Raw genomic sequence first — 17604 nt, 5'->3', positions numbered from 1 at the left:
ATAAATTAGCTGTAGAAGCCAATCAAAAAGCAGAGCGGGCAAACCGAAAAGTTGATGAGATTAAAGGGGAAGTTAGGCCTTTGAAAAGACAAGTAGGGGAACAACAAGCCTACCTGTCACTGGTTGAACTGAAAAGTAAGGAAAATAATCTCAGGTTGAGGGCCATCCCAGAATTGGAGGCAGGTAACTTAGAGGGATTTCTGACACTCCTATTTTCTAAATTCTGGGGAATTGAGGAAGATAAAGACTTTAAAATCGTGACGGCCTTTAGACTGGGAAGATCGGTAAAGAAAGATAAGGCCAGAGACTGTTTAGTTATTTTGAGATCAAGAGAGGAAAGAGATAAGATATTAGGCCTACATTTCAAAAAATCCTTGGAGATAGAAGGTAAAAAGGCTGAAATATACAGAGATATTCCCAAACATCTGCTGGATCTTAGGACCACCTACACAGACCTGACCAAATTGCTAAGACATAACGCAATTCCTTATAGGTGGGAGTTTCCACAAGGATTATCATTTACTTACAAAGAAAGGAAGGTAAGAATCAAATCACCTGAGGATCAGCAGAAGTTTCTACACGACCACGAGGAGGATCTTCAAAAAGGAGCTGCAGCTTCTTGGCCACCACCACCACCGGGACCACCACCAAAACCTACACCGTCTGGATCTGGACCAGCACCACTACCTCCAGGACCGGAGGAAAATTTAGACACCCCATTGTAAGACTCACCAACTAACCAGGATGTCTCTGCAGCTTCTAAGCTGGAATATAAATGGCGGAAACTCTCCGGAAAAAAGAAGAAAGGTATTTCATATTTTGAAAAAAGAACAATTGGACATTATTTGCCTGCAAGAAACACATGTGACAAGGCTCCATAGAAAAGTGTTAATCAATAAAAGATTAGGCCAAGAATTTATTTCTTCGGATAAAGTCAAGAAAAGAGTGGTGATTTATGCAAAGGAGAGCCTGTCACCGAAATTTTTATTTAAGGATGAACACGGCAGAATTTTGGCGATTGAAATTCAGACGCAAGGAGAAAAATTTCTGATATTAGGAATATATGCTCCAAATGAAGGAAAATCGGAATTCTTCAGGAAGCTGCATGAGACTATGCTGGACTACTTAGATTACAACAACATTGTTATGTTGGGCGATATGAATGGGGTTGTATCTGTAAACATGGATAAGTCGCAAAGTGCCAACATAACGAAAGATGGCAGACTACCTAAAACTTTTTTTGAAATGACTGACAATATGGACTTAATTGACATATGGAGGGTTAAGAACCCCTTAGGAAAAGAAGGAACTTTCTTTTCTGAAGCTCATCTGACATGGACACGAATCGACCAAATATGGACAACTAGAGGACTGGTACCTAAGACTAGAAAAGTGGAAATCTGCCCAAAAACTTGCTCCGACCATAATGCTTTGAAAGTGGAATTGAGACTTAACACAACCGGATCCTTTAGATGGAAAATGAATGACACCTTATTAAGGGACCAGGAGATTGTTAAGAAGGCCCAAAAAACTTTAAAGGACTATTTTGAAATAAATCTAAACACCAATGTGGAAAAAAGAACAATCTGGGACGCAAGTAAAGCAGTTATGAGAGGGTTTCTAATACAACAAAATACGATTAAGAAAAAGTTCTGGAACGAAAAGAAGGAGAAGATATTGGAGAAAATAAGAGAAGGAGAGAAAAAATTAAGATCTAGGCCCAAGTCGAAGGAAGTGCTGAGAGAGGTGAAATTTTTCCAGGCACAATACTCGAAATTGATAAATCAAGAAGTGGAATGGAAAATTAAACAAATGAAACAAAGGTCCTTCGAATCAGCTAACAAGTGTGGGAAACTGCTAGCATGGCAGTTGAAAAAGAGACAAAAACTTAACACAGTTACAAATCTAGAGATTGAAGGGAGAATGGTTCAGAAACCCGAGGAAATTAGAAAGTGTTTCCAGAGATACTTCAAAGAACTTTATTCACAAGGGCCACAGAAAGACTTTGAGGTGGACCAATTCCTTAAAACTAATGGATTACAAAAAATAACCCAGGAAATGAGATCTACCCTGAATAGTAATATTACTCCGCAAGAAATTGAAAGTGCCATTCAGAACCTTCAATTAGGCAAATCTCCAGGCCCTGATGGACTTACCTCCAAATACTATAAGGTTTTGAAGGACTATTTGATACAACCTCTGTTGGAGGTCTGCAATCAGATTATGGAGGGGAGGAAGGCACCGGAGACGTGGAAAGAAGCTTTCATCACATTGATACCCAAACAAGAATCTGAAAAGACCCAGCTTAAGAACTACCGCCCCATCTCACTCCTAAATGTGGATTACAAAATTTTTGCGGATATTTTGGCAAGTAGGTTCAAAAAAGTACTCAATGAAGTGATCCATAAGGACCAGGCTGGCTTTCTCCCCGGTAGGCATTTGTTTGATAATACAAGAAATATTATTGACATTTTGGAACTTCTACAAACAAATCTTAACACTAGAGCGGTTTTAATTTTTATTGATGCGGAGAAAGCCTTTGACAACATTTCTTGGATGTTCATGAAGAAAAATTTGGAAGGGATGGGAGTGGGGCGGGGGTTTGAAAATGGAATAGAGGCAATTTACTCAGAACAAAAAGCTAAGCTGATAGTAAACAATGTGGTGACAGAGGGGTTTAAAATTGAAAAAGGGACACGACAGGGGTGCCCCCTATCCCCCTTATTGTTCATTTCAGTTCTGGAGGTGCTATTGAACATGATTAGAAAGGACCGGTCTGTACAAGGAATTGAGGTCGGAGTGAAACAATACAAACTGAAAGCTTTTGCAGATGACTTGGTATAGCACCCGCCACAGTGGGGAGTGTCGGGGCGCACAATGTGCCTCCTCCCCTCGCTAGTATCCACCCCGGAGTCGCGGCAAAGGTGCAAAAGAGCCACATGAGCCGTGGATTGCCGACCCCTGTCCTAGGGGATTTTAAAATCCATGCCAACACGACCTTACAAGGGGTTGCTTGGGACTTTGTGGAAAGCATGGCCTCCATGGGGCTGTCCCTGAATGAGTTTGGTCCAACTCATAGTCGCGGACATGCCTTAGACCTGCTGTTCACCTCTAGTAACAAGGGTGATCTGACATTAAGTAAAAGTGAAACAAAAGAAGTGCCATGGTCAGATCACTTCCAGGTGCAACTGGACTTCTCCACGACCCTTCCCCTCTGCAGGGAGGTGGGACCAATTTGGATGGTCTGCCCCCGCCACTTAATTGATTCAAATGGTTTCCAGAGAGTGGTAGTGGATGCTTTATCCTATTTTGATGGCCTTTCAACTGATTACCTGGTGGCCTGCTGAACCAGTGCTATTGACTGTCTGGCTCCAAAGCGCCCTCTCTGATTGCATGAAGCCTGGACAGCCCCGTGGTTTTCCCAGGAGCTGAGGGCAATGAAACAATTTTTGGGACGGCTAGAGCGCCGGTGGTGGAAAACTCATTCTGAATCAGATCAGACACGGATTAGAGCTCAACATCGAGCCTACCAAGTGGTGATAGCGACGGCGAAGAGGACTTTCTTCACCGCCTCTATGGCATCTGCAGAAAATAGCAGCAGGAGACTCTTTCAGGTGGTTCGCAATTTAACAGAATCACCTTTGACATCGGGGCCTGGTAAAGACCCCAAGATCTCCTGCAACGATTTTGCAAAGTTTTTTGCTCATAAAGTCTCTCAGATTCGGAAAGAGGTGGACTCCACCGTGGGAGCAGGGCAGGGGCGGGAGACTGCTAAGAGTCCTGTCTAGTCGAGTTGCATGGGATCAATTCCAATCTGTTACCTCCGAGGATGTGGACAGGCTGCTTGGACGAGCGAAACCAACCACCTGATCTCCTTGACCCTTGCCCATCCTGGCTAGTAAAAGTGAGCTGGGAAGGGCTGGGCAGTGGGCTCTGCGGGGTGGTGAATGCTTCCCTCTGTGAGGGAGCCTTCCCAGACCTGCTGAAAGAGGCGGTCATTAAACCTTAAATTCTTCAACATCTTTAGACCTGGCCAATATGGCCAACTATTGCCCGGTCTCACAATCTTCCATACTTGTGTAAGGTGATTGAGCTGGTGGTTGCTGAACAACTCCAGGCATGTCTGAAGGATGCAGACCATTTGGATCCCTTCCAGTCTCACCATGGGGCTGAAACTGCCTTGGTCATTCTGGTCGATGATCTCCGGCGGGCTGGGGACAAAGGTGAAAGCTGTTTCCTAGTTCTGCTGGATCTCTCAGCGGCCTTTGATACCATCAACCATGACATCCTTCTAGACTGTCTAGAGAAGCTGGGGGCACTGTTATACAGTGGTTCCGCTCCTCCCTCCTGGGCCATGTCCAGAAAGTGGTGTGGGGGATGAGTGTTCAGACCCCTGGGCTCTCACTTGGGTGCCTCAGAGTTCTGTCCTCTCCCCCATGCCTTTAAACATCTACATGCAGCTGCTGGGAGAGATCATCAGTGGGGTTGGGGTGATACCCAGCTCTACCTCTCTTTCAAATTGGAACCAGTGAAGGCGGTGAAGGTCCTGTGTGAGCGTCTGGGGGCAGTTGGAGGATGGATGGCGGCTAGCAGATTGAGGTTGAATCCTGACAAGACAGAAGTACTGTTTTGGGGGATGGGGTGGTCAGGTGTGGAGGACTCCTTGGTCCTGAATGGGGTAACTGTGCCCCTGAAGGAGCAGGTGCGCAGCCTGAGAGTCATTTTGGACTCACAACTGTCCATGGAGGCGCAGGCCAATTCTGTATCCAGGGCAGCTGTCTACCAGCACCATCTGATACGCAGGCTGAGACCCTCCCTACCTGCGGACTGTCTCGCCAGAATGGTGCATGCTCTAGTTATCTCCTGCTTGGATTACTGCAATGCGCTCTACGTGGGGCTACCTTTGAAGGTGACCTGGAAACTACAACTAATCCATTATGTGGCAGCTAGACTGGTGACTGGGAGTGGCCACCGAGACAACACAACACCAGTCTTGAAAGACCTACATTGTCTCCCATTACGTTTCCGAGCACAATTCAAAGTGATGGTGCTGACCTTTCAAGCCCTAAAGGGCCTCAGCCCAGTATACCTGAAGGAGCATCTCCACCCCACTTGTTCTGCCTGGACACTGAGGTCCAGCTCCAAGGGCCTTCTGGCAGCTCCCTCACTGCGAGAAGCGATGTTACAGGGAGCCAGGCAGAGGGCCTTCTCAGTAGTGGCGCTTGCCCTGTGGAACACCTTCCCATCAAATGTCAAAGAAATAAACAACTATGTGACATTTAGAAGACAACTGAAGGCAGCCCTGTTTAGGGAAGTTTTAAATGACTGATGTCTTGATGTATTTCTAATCATTTGCTGGAAGCCGCCCAGATGAGCAGGGTAGAAATTTGTTGTTGTTGTTGTTGTTCATTTCCACAACCTCTCCTGAATCTGATGAAAATAAGAAATGGAACTGAGTGTCATCAGCATTGTACTGATACATTATTCCAGATTCTAAGATGACTCAAGTAGTTGTGTGTGGGTGCTACAGGAGCTCATACCATGGGGGGGGGGGGGCAGGCTGTAGTCTCCCAGCACCCTCTCCAAGTATCAGCTAGCCAAGAATGAACAGAACCACTTCCTTATGGCGCTTTCAGCTCCTAGTCTGGACATGGACATGTTTAGGGGAGCGTGATTGGAAGCACAGAGGGTGCCACAAGTATGATGGTGAATGGAAGGGAGGGAGGTGCTGAATTTTGGCATCGCACAAGATGCTGCTGAAATTTGACCACAAGGTCCACCACTGCTGGACATCACATCCAGAAGGAAACTCATCGAAAGCTCCTGAGGTCCAGGTAAATCAAGAAATTTCCTTTCTCCTGTACTGCCAGCAGATATCATCCATCCAGGTAGCCAAGGCACTTTGTGTCAAAACCAGACCAAAAGCACCAGGGCTGCTTAAGACATTTTTGCTGCATGAGGTGAACCAGAAAACGCCCCTCCTGTCCCACTGCCATGGAACCTGACTAGGACCAAGTGATAAGTGACCAAGGTTTTATCTGAAATTTTTTTTTTAAATGAATTTTTATTAAGCTTTTAAAGGTTACAGAGAAGAAGAAAAAATAAAAAGGTAACAATTGAAGAAAAAAGAAAAAATACATATAAAAAGAAAAAAAGAAAAACATCATCAAAAAAGACAGAAAAAAGAAGTAAAAAACAAGTCAAACCTTAACTCACTTAGTTACATTCGCTTGTTTCCTTGACTTCCTCACGCCTCCCATTTTTGTATTCTAATTCAATTAGATATTCCAGCAAATCCTTCCAGCTTTGTTTTTATCCTAATAATTTAACTTAGCATACTATAATTACCCTCTTTATATTCTAATTCATATAAATATTTCAACAAATCCTTCATCTTATTTTATCCTTATATCTTATCTTAATATACTATACTTTCCCATTCTTTCTTTCACCAAGTAACCATCCACTTTTACTTTATTTAATCTTTTTTCTCATTAAAACTTATATATCTGTACTTATTCTTAAAACGTTTCCCCTAGGGTCAAAAAAGATTCCATTCCACGATTTTCCCATCTCTCATTAAAAGAAAAGAAAAAACAAATTATATTATATACACTTTAAATTCCCAATTTTCTTTCATCCGATCCCCTCCCCGGTTTCGGCCCCTGGCAATAGTTCCATCAATCTTGAAAAACCATCAACCCGGAGATTTTAAGTCCGAGGCTCTTAAGTCTCTTTCATGTCCCCTCTGCCGGTCTTTTTGATAATCTTTGGTGTTGAAAACCAGATCTCGGGGAAGCTCCAACCCAACGGTAACCATATTCCTTCCTGCCAAACTTCCATAGTTGAAAATAGGGCCTATAGGATATTCCAAATCCTGTTCCACACTCCTTTCAAATCCAAAGGCCCCCGAAGCTCCAACCTCCACCTGGCTCGGATTTGTGTCCCAAAGGTCATTTGATCTCCACATAGGGTGATCTCTCCATCTTTCATTTTCCAAACCAATCCAGGCTTCCATCTCCAAAAATTTACTTCTCCTAGTTGCCATCATATAAGGCCTCAAATTGTAGTCCACCATTTGCCTCTGTAGGGTTACGGCTCCCCCTTTCATCACTTTAATCACAACATGATTCTCCTTCTCAAATTTTTCAGTTTGTTCAGTTGGAAGAGGTTCCTGTGCCAAGTTCTTGTCAGCTTCTTTACTAATACCCACTTTTATTCCCAAGATTTCAACATTAGTAGCCATAACATTTCTCTGGTCTTGCAGCTTTCCCAAGAGATAAAATGTCCTGTTCAGTTCACACTCAATTTCCTTCCCGACTGCCATCCTTAAACAGTCCAAGGTCAAAAACTAGTTTCTCAAGGCTTTTATCTTTAAAAACAATTTCCCAGCTGGTTCCTTCCGACGATATCCCAAAGCTCCCTCTAGAGGGATTCAAGTTCCTTTTCACTCCTTCCAGCACAGACCCAAAGGTCCCATACGTTAAATTGTAGCAGTTCCTTCCTTCTTTTTAAACGTAAGGTTGTAACAAAAACAGACAGTAGAAACAAAGTCCTTCTTTTGTATCTTGACAGCTAACTTGACAGCTGTCAAATTTATCTATTCACCATCAGCGGGCTCTCACAGACCACTCCCGGGTTTAGGGAAGTGGTGCTTCAATTCCCGAATTTTAACCTTCTCCTGCAGGCTCCCCTGCTTCCAAAAAGCATATTGATGTTGGTTTCAATCAGTGGAATTTAAATCCTTTACATAAGACTCTCCACGACCTTAGTTGACAGGTTCTTTGCTTCAGTTTATTTACAGAAAGGGGAGGCGGACTTCCTGTTTAGACCTTACCCAATTTAAAAGTACTTTAAAAATCCAATTTCCATTCTACTCACGGGTTGTTGTTTGAAATCCAATTGTCCACAAGAAAAAGTCAGCGCTCTCCGGCAACGGCTGTGCGGCTTCACTCCGTAAAAATAGCGGTCGATTCAAAACACCACGCCGCTCACCCCACGTCACTTCGGAACCCCCGAAAAGGGGTTTCCCTGTGGGTAGGGGGGGCTCTCCTGGTGTCAGCCAAATCCCACGTTCCCAGGCTTCATCCGCCTGGGATTTCTAAAGGGTCTCCGCCTTCGCCGCGGCGGCACGACCCGAATTCCACGGAGCGGGTTCCTCTCAGTCAGAGGAACTGATGGCGGATGGCGCTAACCCGGAAGTCCGGTTTTATCTGAAATTTTCTCTCTCTACTGGGTAAGGCTGTTAGGATTGCAGCCCAGACCTCCCAACATCTGCATCTGCCTGAACTAAAGAGTGGTTGTGAACGTGTAATAGTCCTCAATGTCAGCTGAGAGCTGCCAGGTAAAACTCTGCAGTTGCACTCATAAAAAGACCTGTAGCAGCAGCCCAGTGCATGGAGCTGGTGGCCGAGTCATTGGGAAAGAAGGTTGCAATCCTGGGTGCAAGAGGGTGTTGGCAAGCAGCAGGGAGAGAGAAGGGCTGTGGAACCGGCAGGCGGTTTTGCCGGGACTCGGAGTGGCTAGAGCCACCCCTCTGTCTTCTCCTACTGCAGCGGCTGCCTCACCCAGTCTTGTGACAGCTCTGGTCCTGTGATGCCCAATTGACATGCAGCTCAGTAGCTATCTGGAGCTGTGTTAAATCCATTAGCTCCTGCAGGAAATAGAACTGAGGTAACTCTTTAATTTAGCGGCTCCTAGAATAGGTTCAGGGACTGGCCCAGGCCCATGTCGCACTGCGAGCAAAGATGCAACTTGTCCGTTTCCATCATAGGCAAACTCCATTCACTTTTAAAAAAAGTTTTATTGGGAATTCAAATAATACAAAGAAAACATGGTTCATGTCTTTCAATAAATTTAAGCAAAGCCAACTTTCATTCCCCCCCATCCCTTAGAGCCCTTCTTAACAGCATACAGACTATAGTAAGGACTCTTTAATCCTTTCACAATTAGTTGTTGTGTGCATTACATGTAAACTGGTGTTACCTGTTCCAGGTAAGCATTCCAGGTAAGCAACAGTCACAAGAAGTCTTGCAGAAGGCGACTTGAGATACACATCAGAAAACAGCCTATGGGCTGATGGGGCTGGCTTTGAGTTCAGAAGTAACTTCAGAAGATGGAAATGAGTAGCTGAAGAGTCAAATGTTGCCGGGGCTAAGGGAGCCTTGCTCTCTCTCCCCTTTTCCCAGTAATTCAGCATAATTACATTTTCAAATAATGTATCTCAGGGCCGTACTTCTCTGGAGCAAGGAAAGCATTGCCTTAAATTCTACACCCTGATTTACAGCAACATACACAGGAGAATGCTAGAAGCGGCTGAGCCTCAGCCAGCCAGCCTCACAGAGTCAGACGAGTGCAGCTTCGGATGAAGCCACATTTAGAGCACTCCTTTTTTTCCCAGACAGCAGCATTTATAGCAGTAGTCTATTTTTAGTATAGTATTGCACTTTTGGCTGGATCATTTCCAGGCAAATTGCAGCCTGATCCCTAGCAGCAGTCACTCCAGAGCACACACAGGCAGTGGTCGGGAGCAGCTTGGTGCCGCACCCTGAAGGAGATGGAGTTGGCAAGTCAGGCAGTGGTTGGGTTCCAGGACAAATCCTAAAAGTCAGGGCTTGCTGGACCATGAAGAGCTGCCAGTCTGGGGCAGGGTCATTTTCTGATGCCTGGGTTTGGGTGATGAACTGTAATTGAATTTCGTTTTCTTCCACCTGCTTCTGGGCACTTGAGCTGATAGGTTTCCTTCTTCGCTCATGCAAGAACATGGTCACAGGATGGAAGAGGCTGGGGGGAGATCCCCTAGAGAGGATAGTGCACAAAGCAGAGGTCTAAGAACGGGGTTAACTCCCTCCCTCTCATCCTTCTGCTTAACCCTACCCTACCATGCAGTGGGGACAAGGAGCTCTGAGGGCTCTAAAGGGCAGGAGTGGTACACTGGTGCCATGGGACAATATCTTTTGCAACACCAACTTTGAATTGAAATCCATGGCTGCAAATGGTGGGGAGTAAACACAACCCACTGCTGACTACAAAACTGGCTTGGGGGCCCCTATATTCTGGGTACAAGGCTGCTTAGCCCACATGAAAGCCAGGGACCAGCACTATCTCAGCGGGTGTGGAGAGCGGAACAGGACCTCCTCCCTCTCTAAGCTGGTGATAGTCTGGATTAGAAAGGCAATAAGGTGTTTGTGCAGCAGGTTGGAGGTTAAAGGCGCTCCCCGACAGTCTGGAGAAGAGGCAGCGTTTCTCTTCCTTGGAGTAGCAGAAAAAGAAGCAGCACACGAGTGACAACCTGGCCTTAGGACTTTCTCAGCTGCTGTTTCCTCACAGTTCTTTCCCAGCTTCTATGATTATCTTGGAAAATTTGCTGGCCTAGAGCAGGCAGGGAGGGTGGTAAACTGAACAAAAGCCCTTGAAAGTAGGGAAAAGTCTGAGTGTTTCTCTCCCCATTATGGGGATGCCTTTTTTCAAGAACATGAGCCTGGGGGTGGTGACCCTGTGACCCAGGGGCCAACACCTGTGTGGGTAGTTAAGAAGTGTGAAAGGGTTTGTAGCCTTGCACAAGAAAGAGGGACAGCAGTGGAGTAAGGCCTTTGGAGCAAGCCCTGTGGTGCTCAACAGCAACGCCACCACGACTTGTAGGCCAAGTGAACTCTGGCCTAGCCAGGCCTGCATTCCTCTGTGGCCTCCTGGCTCACCTGTATCATTGTGCAGGTAAGTGGGCTTGGACTTACCTCCAGGTTCATCCTTGCTTTCCTCAGCACATCGTATGTCCTTGTCACTGTAAGCAAAGTAACAATCAGGCTTGTCTCTGAACATTTCCTCCCTGACCCCTACATCGCTTTTCCTTCATTGCCCAGGCAACTTGTGAGATTTCCCTTCGTGCAGTAGAGGGCAGTGGGGGGCCAGCCAGCTATGCAGAGGCCCAATATGCCTTACTGCTTTTGGCAGCAGTGCTGTAAGTCAAAGAACCCAGGGCTGTGGGGAGCAGAGCCCAGTGCTCTGATGGGGATGCATGCACCTGTATGTGCTCTGCATGCGTGTGCATGTGAGAATGCACAGGACAGTAGCCAGCCCACTGCTAGGATACAGCTCCAAGTCAAAGAAAACAATGTCTGTGACATGTAATAACAATAGCTTATGCAGTGGGGCTGGGAAGACTTTATCAAACATACCATTAGAACTAGGCAGGCATTTGAATCAAGGCACTCCCTGAGCACCTCTGCTCTGATTACTGGGAACAGAATTGAGGCTGGCACACAGCCCAGGAGCAGGCGCCTCTGTTCCCTCTGCCCCATGACAAGCACCCAGATGTGGGAGGCCGTGGAGGAAAAGGCGCTCCAGACTTCTCGAGTCTTTGATTGTAATTTCCTGAAACCCCCCAAGTACTTCTGAGGCAAAAAGGAGGGCAATCACCCATTCCTATTTTTAATTACAAGGATGTAAACTTGTAGTGTAAACTTGTAGTTTTCTTCCTCTCCACTCCCTCCCTGCCCCAAAACAAGACCCAGCGTTGTTTTCTGGTTGCTGTGGATTCAGCTGCAAAGAGGGCAGGAGGACCCTAAGTCTTGCCCGCTCTGGATCTGTAGGCTGGATGAATGCCTTGAGGGCTGCACAGCCAAGCCACCCACCCCTGCCCAACCAACCATCTCACAGCTGGGAGGCAGCTCACAGTGGCTAAGGAGGACGCTCTCCATGCTCTCCTTCCCACGGCCGGCAGTCCGCAGGCGACTCTCTGGCTCAGCTAGTCTGGCTCTGAGCTCCTGGATCTCCTCCTTCCGAGATGGCTCCTGAGAAAGAAGCTGGTTATTATTTTCTACGGCATCTCCAAGAGTAACTCAGTCCAACCATGAAACAGAACGAGGCTATGGACTCCTGCAGGTAAAAGAATGTACTGCACCTCTTCAAGCAACATATGAGTAAAAGACATTTTATAATTCTTCACTTTTCAAAAGTAAAACAGCATTGTAGTTCATGCGTTGGTAACCTCTAGGACAGACTACTGCAATGCGCTCTCTGTGGGGCTGCCCTTGGGTCTGGTTTGGAAGCTCCAGCTGGGGCAGAATGTGGGAGCCAGACTGTTGGCGGAAGCTTCTGACTGAGGACAGGTCACACCATTGTTATAACTGCTGCTCTGGCTGCCCACCTGCTACCGAGCCAGGTTCAACATCCTTGTATTGATTTACAAAGCCCTGAACAACTTAGGTCCAGCGTACCTCAGGGGACACCTGAACCCTTATAGTCCAGCTCGATCACTGAGATCATCTGCAGGAGTGTCTCTTGTCATTTCCTGAGTTGGTGAGGCTCATTTGGAAACAATGAAAAGTTGAGCCTTTAGGATCATCTGCCCAGTCCTGAGGAACTCCCTGCCAATAGAGATTCAGCAGGCATCTCCTGTGCCAACCTTTAAATGCCTGCTGAAACCATTTCTGTTTCATTAGGTCTATGCGGGCAATTTAGAGTACTTTCCCCAAATGGTCTGATGATGTTTGCTTAATTTTTTATTTTATTTTTTGCTTTTAACTTGTTTTTAACATTCTATTATTTTATTGTCTGGTTTTATGTTTTTGTATTCTTGTAAACAAACCTCTGTGATATATTTTTATGATACAGTGGTATATAAACGCAATTTTCTTTGCCGAATTGAATAGTCTAGTCCATTCTAGCACTCATTCTCTTGCACATATAAATCAGCCCTAAGAGACCAAGTTAGGAATGCCTGCAGCATGACACAAAACTACTTGAGATGCCACTTCCTAAGAGCAGTCTCTCTCTCTCTCTCTCTCTCTCTCTCTCTCTCTCTCTCTCTCTCTCTCTCTCTCTCCCTCTCTCTCTGCACCACACAGAATATGCCGCCCTTTCTTATGTCTCCATCGTCCCCTTTCCAACACACCCACATGCAAAACAAAACACCCGGCTGCATGAGGCAGACAGCGCACAAGGAAGATCTCTGTCACATGGCAGTCAATGAATTTTGCTCCTAAAGGAAAGGAGGAGGATGCTTTGGATGGGAAGAGGAAGCGTCTCCCTGCTGCCTGTCATACTTGCACAGAGATGTGAGGGCCGGGAAGGGTTGCTCTCCAGAACGTTGCCAGGAGCGAAGCGGACTTCTCCAGGATCTGGTGCAAAGAACTCATGTTGGCAAGCAGCTGCCTGATCCTTTCTTGGCAGAAGATCTACAGCAGCAGAGAGAAGAAACTTTTATCAAGAGAGTCTCTTGCACAACCTCAGCCACTTTGACGCCCCTGTTTAACTTTTGCATACTCTCAAACATTCCTCAGATGAAGTTACAGATAGGTAGCCGTGTTGGTCTGCCATAGTCAAAACAAAATAAACAAATTCCCTGAAGAAGTGTGCATGCACACGAAAGCTCATACCAAGAACTAACTTAGTTGGTCTTTAAGGTGCTACTGGAAGGAATTTTTTTATTCCTCAGATGAAAATAAGGGACATTTCTCACTACCTGACAACTCCTTGACCCACCTCCATTTTTTGCATCCCCCGCCCTGCAGAGCATTTCCTGTCAGAAGAATGGTGACGGCCACCAGCACCACCCCAACGGGGCATGGCCCCCCCCCACCGTCCTGAAAAAACCCCTCAATCCAGATTTTATTTTATTGGTAGACTTACAAAAAGAAAAGCACACGCCAATCAATAAATTTTAGAAAGCAGCAAGATTAAACACAGACACATAAAGCATTAAAAAATCAAAATCAAGACTCCTTGTGCTCTGCTCCCACTTTCTTCCTGCCCTCTCCCTGCCCCTGGGAGCCGGTGCATCATGGGGATCTGGGCCTCAGCAGCCAAAGCCTCTCCTCCTCCTTGGCTGCCCTTCAGCAGCCACTACAAGCTGCCCAAGGGAGGAGGCCAGCAGTGGCTGCCATTGAAAGGCCATGAAGAGGCAACCACCACTCGGGACAAGAACCAGCTCACCCTCCTCGCTGAGCGTGGGGGCAATAGCACTGGTGGGCAAAATAGGGATATTCTGGGATCAAATCAGAAGCTGGGATGGTTTTTTAATTCTGGGACTGTAATTCTGGAGAGTATGCATTTGGTGGTCCTCAAGCTGTCTCAGTAAGTCCTCCCAGGAGCACCTCTGTCCTAACACGAGGGAGCAGCCTTTCTTCTCCCCATGGCCCAGGTGGGCTGGAAAGATACCCTGTGATAACTGTTGCAGTCCCAACGACCTGTGGCCATTCCTGGGCCTCGCAGTCTCGTGATGGTATGGCTGAGAAAGATCATGTGGCTCCGGAGGAGTTTATATTTTCTGCATCTTCCCACTTTACCTTGGATTGCTGTAGTTCTTGGCCAGGATGCAGGAGAGAGGCCATTTTGTGGATCAGAGTCTTGCCTTCCAGAATCTGTTTCTTAAGGGTGCTGTAGTCCTTGAGGGGGCCGATCACATGGGACCCCTGGCTGCTGATATTGTTTAACAGCACCAGCTTCTCCTGCTTCTGTGTCCCTGAAAGCAAAGCACCAGACTGGAACCTAATTGGGTCAGCACCTCTTTGGAGTTCAGATCACACAGGCTTTGCTCTCTTCAGCTACAACCAGATGCCGGACTGGCTCACCTATGAGGTGGGGGGAGGCAGCCACTTCAGGCAGCAAAAGCCCAAGAGCAGTTGCCCTCGTGGTCATACTGCCCCACCTACCACCACCAGTGGAGAAGTAGTGCCGACTTCTGGCAAGATCGCATGAGATCTTGCTAAAACTTTGTAAGAGTTGGGGGAAATATCAAGACCTGCAATTTCTGGCTATTGCCTTGACCTGCATCCACACAGGTCAGGTGTGACTTTCCTTGCATGTGTGGAGAGAATTAGGTTTAGTGAAAATTCCAGGGAGGATCAAGGAAGACATCCACCCTAAAATAATCCACTGATGGTGTCGGCTGCTCTGTTTAGGTATATTAGTTGTCAGCTTTTGAGTTGCCAACTCAAAAGGTATATGAGGAAAGACTTAGTTGATTTATCTAGCATATTTATCTACAGGTTCCATTGGTCTGCAGCTAATCTTTTGAAAAGTCGCCCTTTTATGTCCATTTCCTAATCTTTTGGGAAGTTGCAATACTTTATGATCATTATTATTGTAATCTTCTGACTATGCTAGACTTCTCACCCAATATTACACAATATTCTCATCCAATACCTGCTCTGATACTGCACAACCCATCAAGCAATACTGTTCATAATGTATTGCAACTTCCCAAAAGATTACGGAATAAATACACGCTTAATTAATTTCAGTCTGGTCATGATGGGAACAGGATCAAAGAGTCACACGAATCTTGAGGAGGAAGAGGAATGATACAAGAGTCATAAGGCAAATTACTCAAGCCAGCATTCTGTCAGCATCTAGGAGTGAAGGGAATTGCTAGTTCATTATTATGTTTTTACAGATACAAGCAAAAAAATTAGTACCAAACAACACTAATAAAATAATAAAGTGGAAGAGAATGACATGCCTTCTCTGAGAGCCCCCCCAATAACTGTTGCTGAGTTTATCTAAAAGATAAACCAAGGATGGGGAACCTGTGGCTCTCCTGCTATTGCTGGACTCTCCTCCACCCTGATCCACCTGACCAGCGGTCAAAGGGTCTTCCATGTACTGCAGAATGTGAGGCAGAAGCAGCGGCCAGCTTTAACACCCCCCCCCCATTCAGCAGGCATTCCTGGGCTCATGAGATTCATCATGTTGTTCTTTCCATTACTTAATGATGTTGAACTGAATGTTTTGTTGATAGCGTCTCTGTTTTTACAGATATATTTGTATTTTTTGCTTAAATGTTGCATATGCATTCTTTTTTAATTATCTCACTGTGTTTTATGTAAAATGCTTACAGATTCTGCATATTAAGGGGTATACAAGTATTAATGGTGGTGGTGGTGAACAAAGTAAGTGGGGAACCCTATGGCCCCTGTGAAGACTTCCTAGGAGTTCCAGGATAGATCTGTTCCACTCCGGACTTCCCAGAGGCAGATCCGATGTCCTGCCCTCTCGGCCTCCACCTGCTTCTCCAGTGCCCAGGCCCAACCAGCCAGCACCCCCAGGAGCATTCTAGGGGTGTCCCAGGAAGCAGCTTAGTACCCACCTGAGGCCACCTTCAACTGCGGGCCACACAGCAACTTATAGACCTGTAATTCAGCCTGCAGGGTCTGGAAGTGCAGCTGGTTTTGCTCGCACTGCTGCTGAAGCAGAGCCACTCTATGTTGAAGCCTGCAAGGAGAACCCCAAGAAATGAATGGAAGTTTGCCATCTCTGGCTGGGAAGTCAGATGTCTCTGCAAGGCCCATCCTGAAGGGACAAGCAGAAGCAGAAAGCCTAAAGGCAGCTTCATCAGAGTTCCTTCTTCTTCTTCCCTTTCCCAACTCGGGGGGGGGGGGAATCAAAGCCCATTCACCCTCCTTTTGGGTTCTCTTCCTGCAAAAGTTCTTTCCTTCCTCCAACTGTAGTGTTTTGGGGTTTTATTTTTCAAACAATGTCTGATGCTTTCTGGAAGGCTAGTCTTATTAATCTTACAGTAAAACTAATGAAGCAGATTTCACCAAGTTAAAAACTAATTTATTCTGGCCATAAACTTTTGTGGACTGGAGTGATGAAATGTTCAGATGAAATGGATTGCAGTCCAGGACAGCCTACGCCACACTAAACCTGTTAGTCTTTGCTGTGGAGATGCCTGCCGTTGTAGGGATCCTTGTGAATGGCTCTGAGGCTGCCTCCGAGAAAGCCCGTCCCTCCACCCCAATTCCTAGTCATCCAGCCTCCACACCCGACAGCTCCCATCTCCCTAAGACTTTGAGGGCAAGGAGATGCTCCATCTCCTTGACTTCTGCCATTCTGTTTGGCCTACCTGGAATTGTTCTTCTGCAGAGCCAGAAACTCCTCCTGGAGGTGCACAAAGTCTTGCTGCTGGCCTCGGATTTCTTCCTGTAGCCGCTGCTGCTCAGCTCGCTGCTGGTGCAGCTCCATCTCGCTGTCATGCAGTTTTAAGTGGGATGCCAGCAGAGCTTCCTGCAGCTGCTCCAGCTCTGGGGATGGGAGAGAGTCAGGGGTGCTTTTATCTTACTAAAGAGTCCTCAAACAGAATGCAACTACACTGCCATTATTTCTTTGATTAAAATAAAAACGTTAGTGCCTTTTCACATGTGACCATCAGAATCTCCAGCTGCTGTAGAAGGGAGGTTGGCCTTGACATGGAAAGGCCAGCTGTCCAAGCTGAGCTTTGATCTCCATCTCCTGCCAGCCTCAGAGCTTCTCCCTCCCCATATGGCACGCAGACTGGCAGAAAGGGAAATGACTTTGAAGGGTCTGCTTTCTGGGAGGCAAGTTGGACTTCAGTTCTTTCCATTTGTCATCCAGGTACACCAGAAGACAGGGGAGGGGAGAGATCCCTTGCACTCTGAATGGCTGGATGCAAGGAAGGAAAAGTGAGGGGCATTTCGTAAGAGCATTTTGTACTTGAGTACGATCTGAAAGTATGAAATATACAGAGAGCCCCTTAGAGCTTTTCCACTTGGAGCGGAATTAAACAAAACTTTAACATACTGCTATTTTACCCAATAACACTCTTCTGCATTTCCAAGATTATTCTGTAATGTCTAGTCACTC

The 17604-nt window shown here is 46.3% G+C and overlaps 1 protein-coding gene across 1 annotated transcript in view; it reads right to left on the bottom strand.

Moving 5' to 3' along the window:
• Window positions 1–8783: 8783 nt before the first annotated feature.
• PDE4DIP (phosphodiesterase 4D interacting protein) overlaps window positions 8784–17604 on the bottom strand; it is a 60980-nt gene continuing 52159 nt past the window's right edge. The window contains exons 31-37 of the mRNA XM_081867415.1: window positions 16847–17024; window positions 16088–16212; window positions 14286–14461; window positions 13044–13175; window positions 11672–11789; window positions 10734–10780; window positions 8784–9798 (exon numbers count right to left, since the gene is read on the bottom strand). Of these exons, the coding sequence (XP_081723541.1) occupies window positions 9751–9798; window positions 10734–10780; window positions 11672–11789; window positions 13044–13175; window positions 14286–14461; window positions 16088–16212; window positions 16847–17024 (824 nt within the window). The 3' untranslated portion in view covers window positions 8784–9750. The remainder of the gene's footprint in view (window positions 9799–10733; window positions 10781–11671; window positions 11790–13043; window positions 13176–14285; window positions 14462–16087; window positions 16213–16846; window positions 17025–17604) is intronic.

The sequence above is a fragment of the Podarcis erhardii genome (assembly GCF_964252035.2).
Source record: "Podarcis erhardii genome assembly, chromosome: 6".
Lineage (NCBI taxonomy): Eukaryota > Metazoa > Chordata > Lepidosauria > Squamata > Lacertidae > Podarcis > Podarcis erhardii.
The sequence above is the reverse complement of the archived record's forward strand: the minus strand, read 5'-3'. Positions and strand labels throughout refer to the sequence as shown.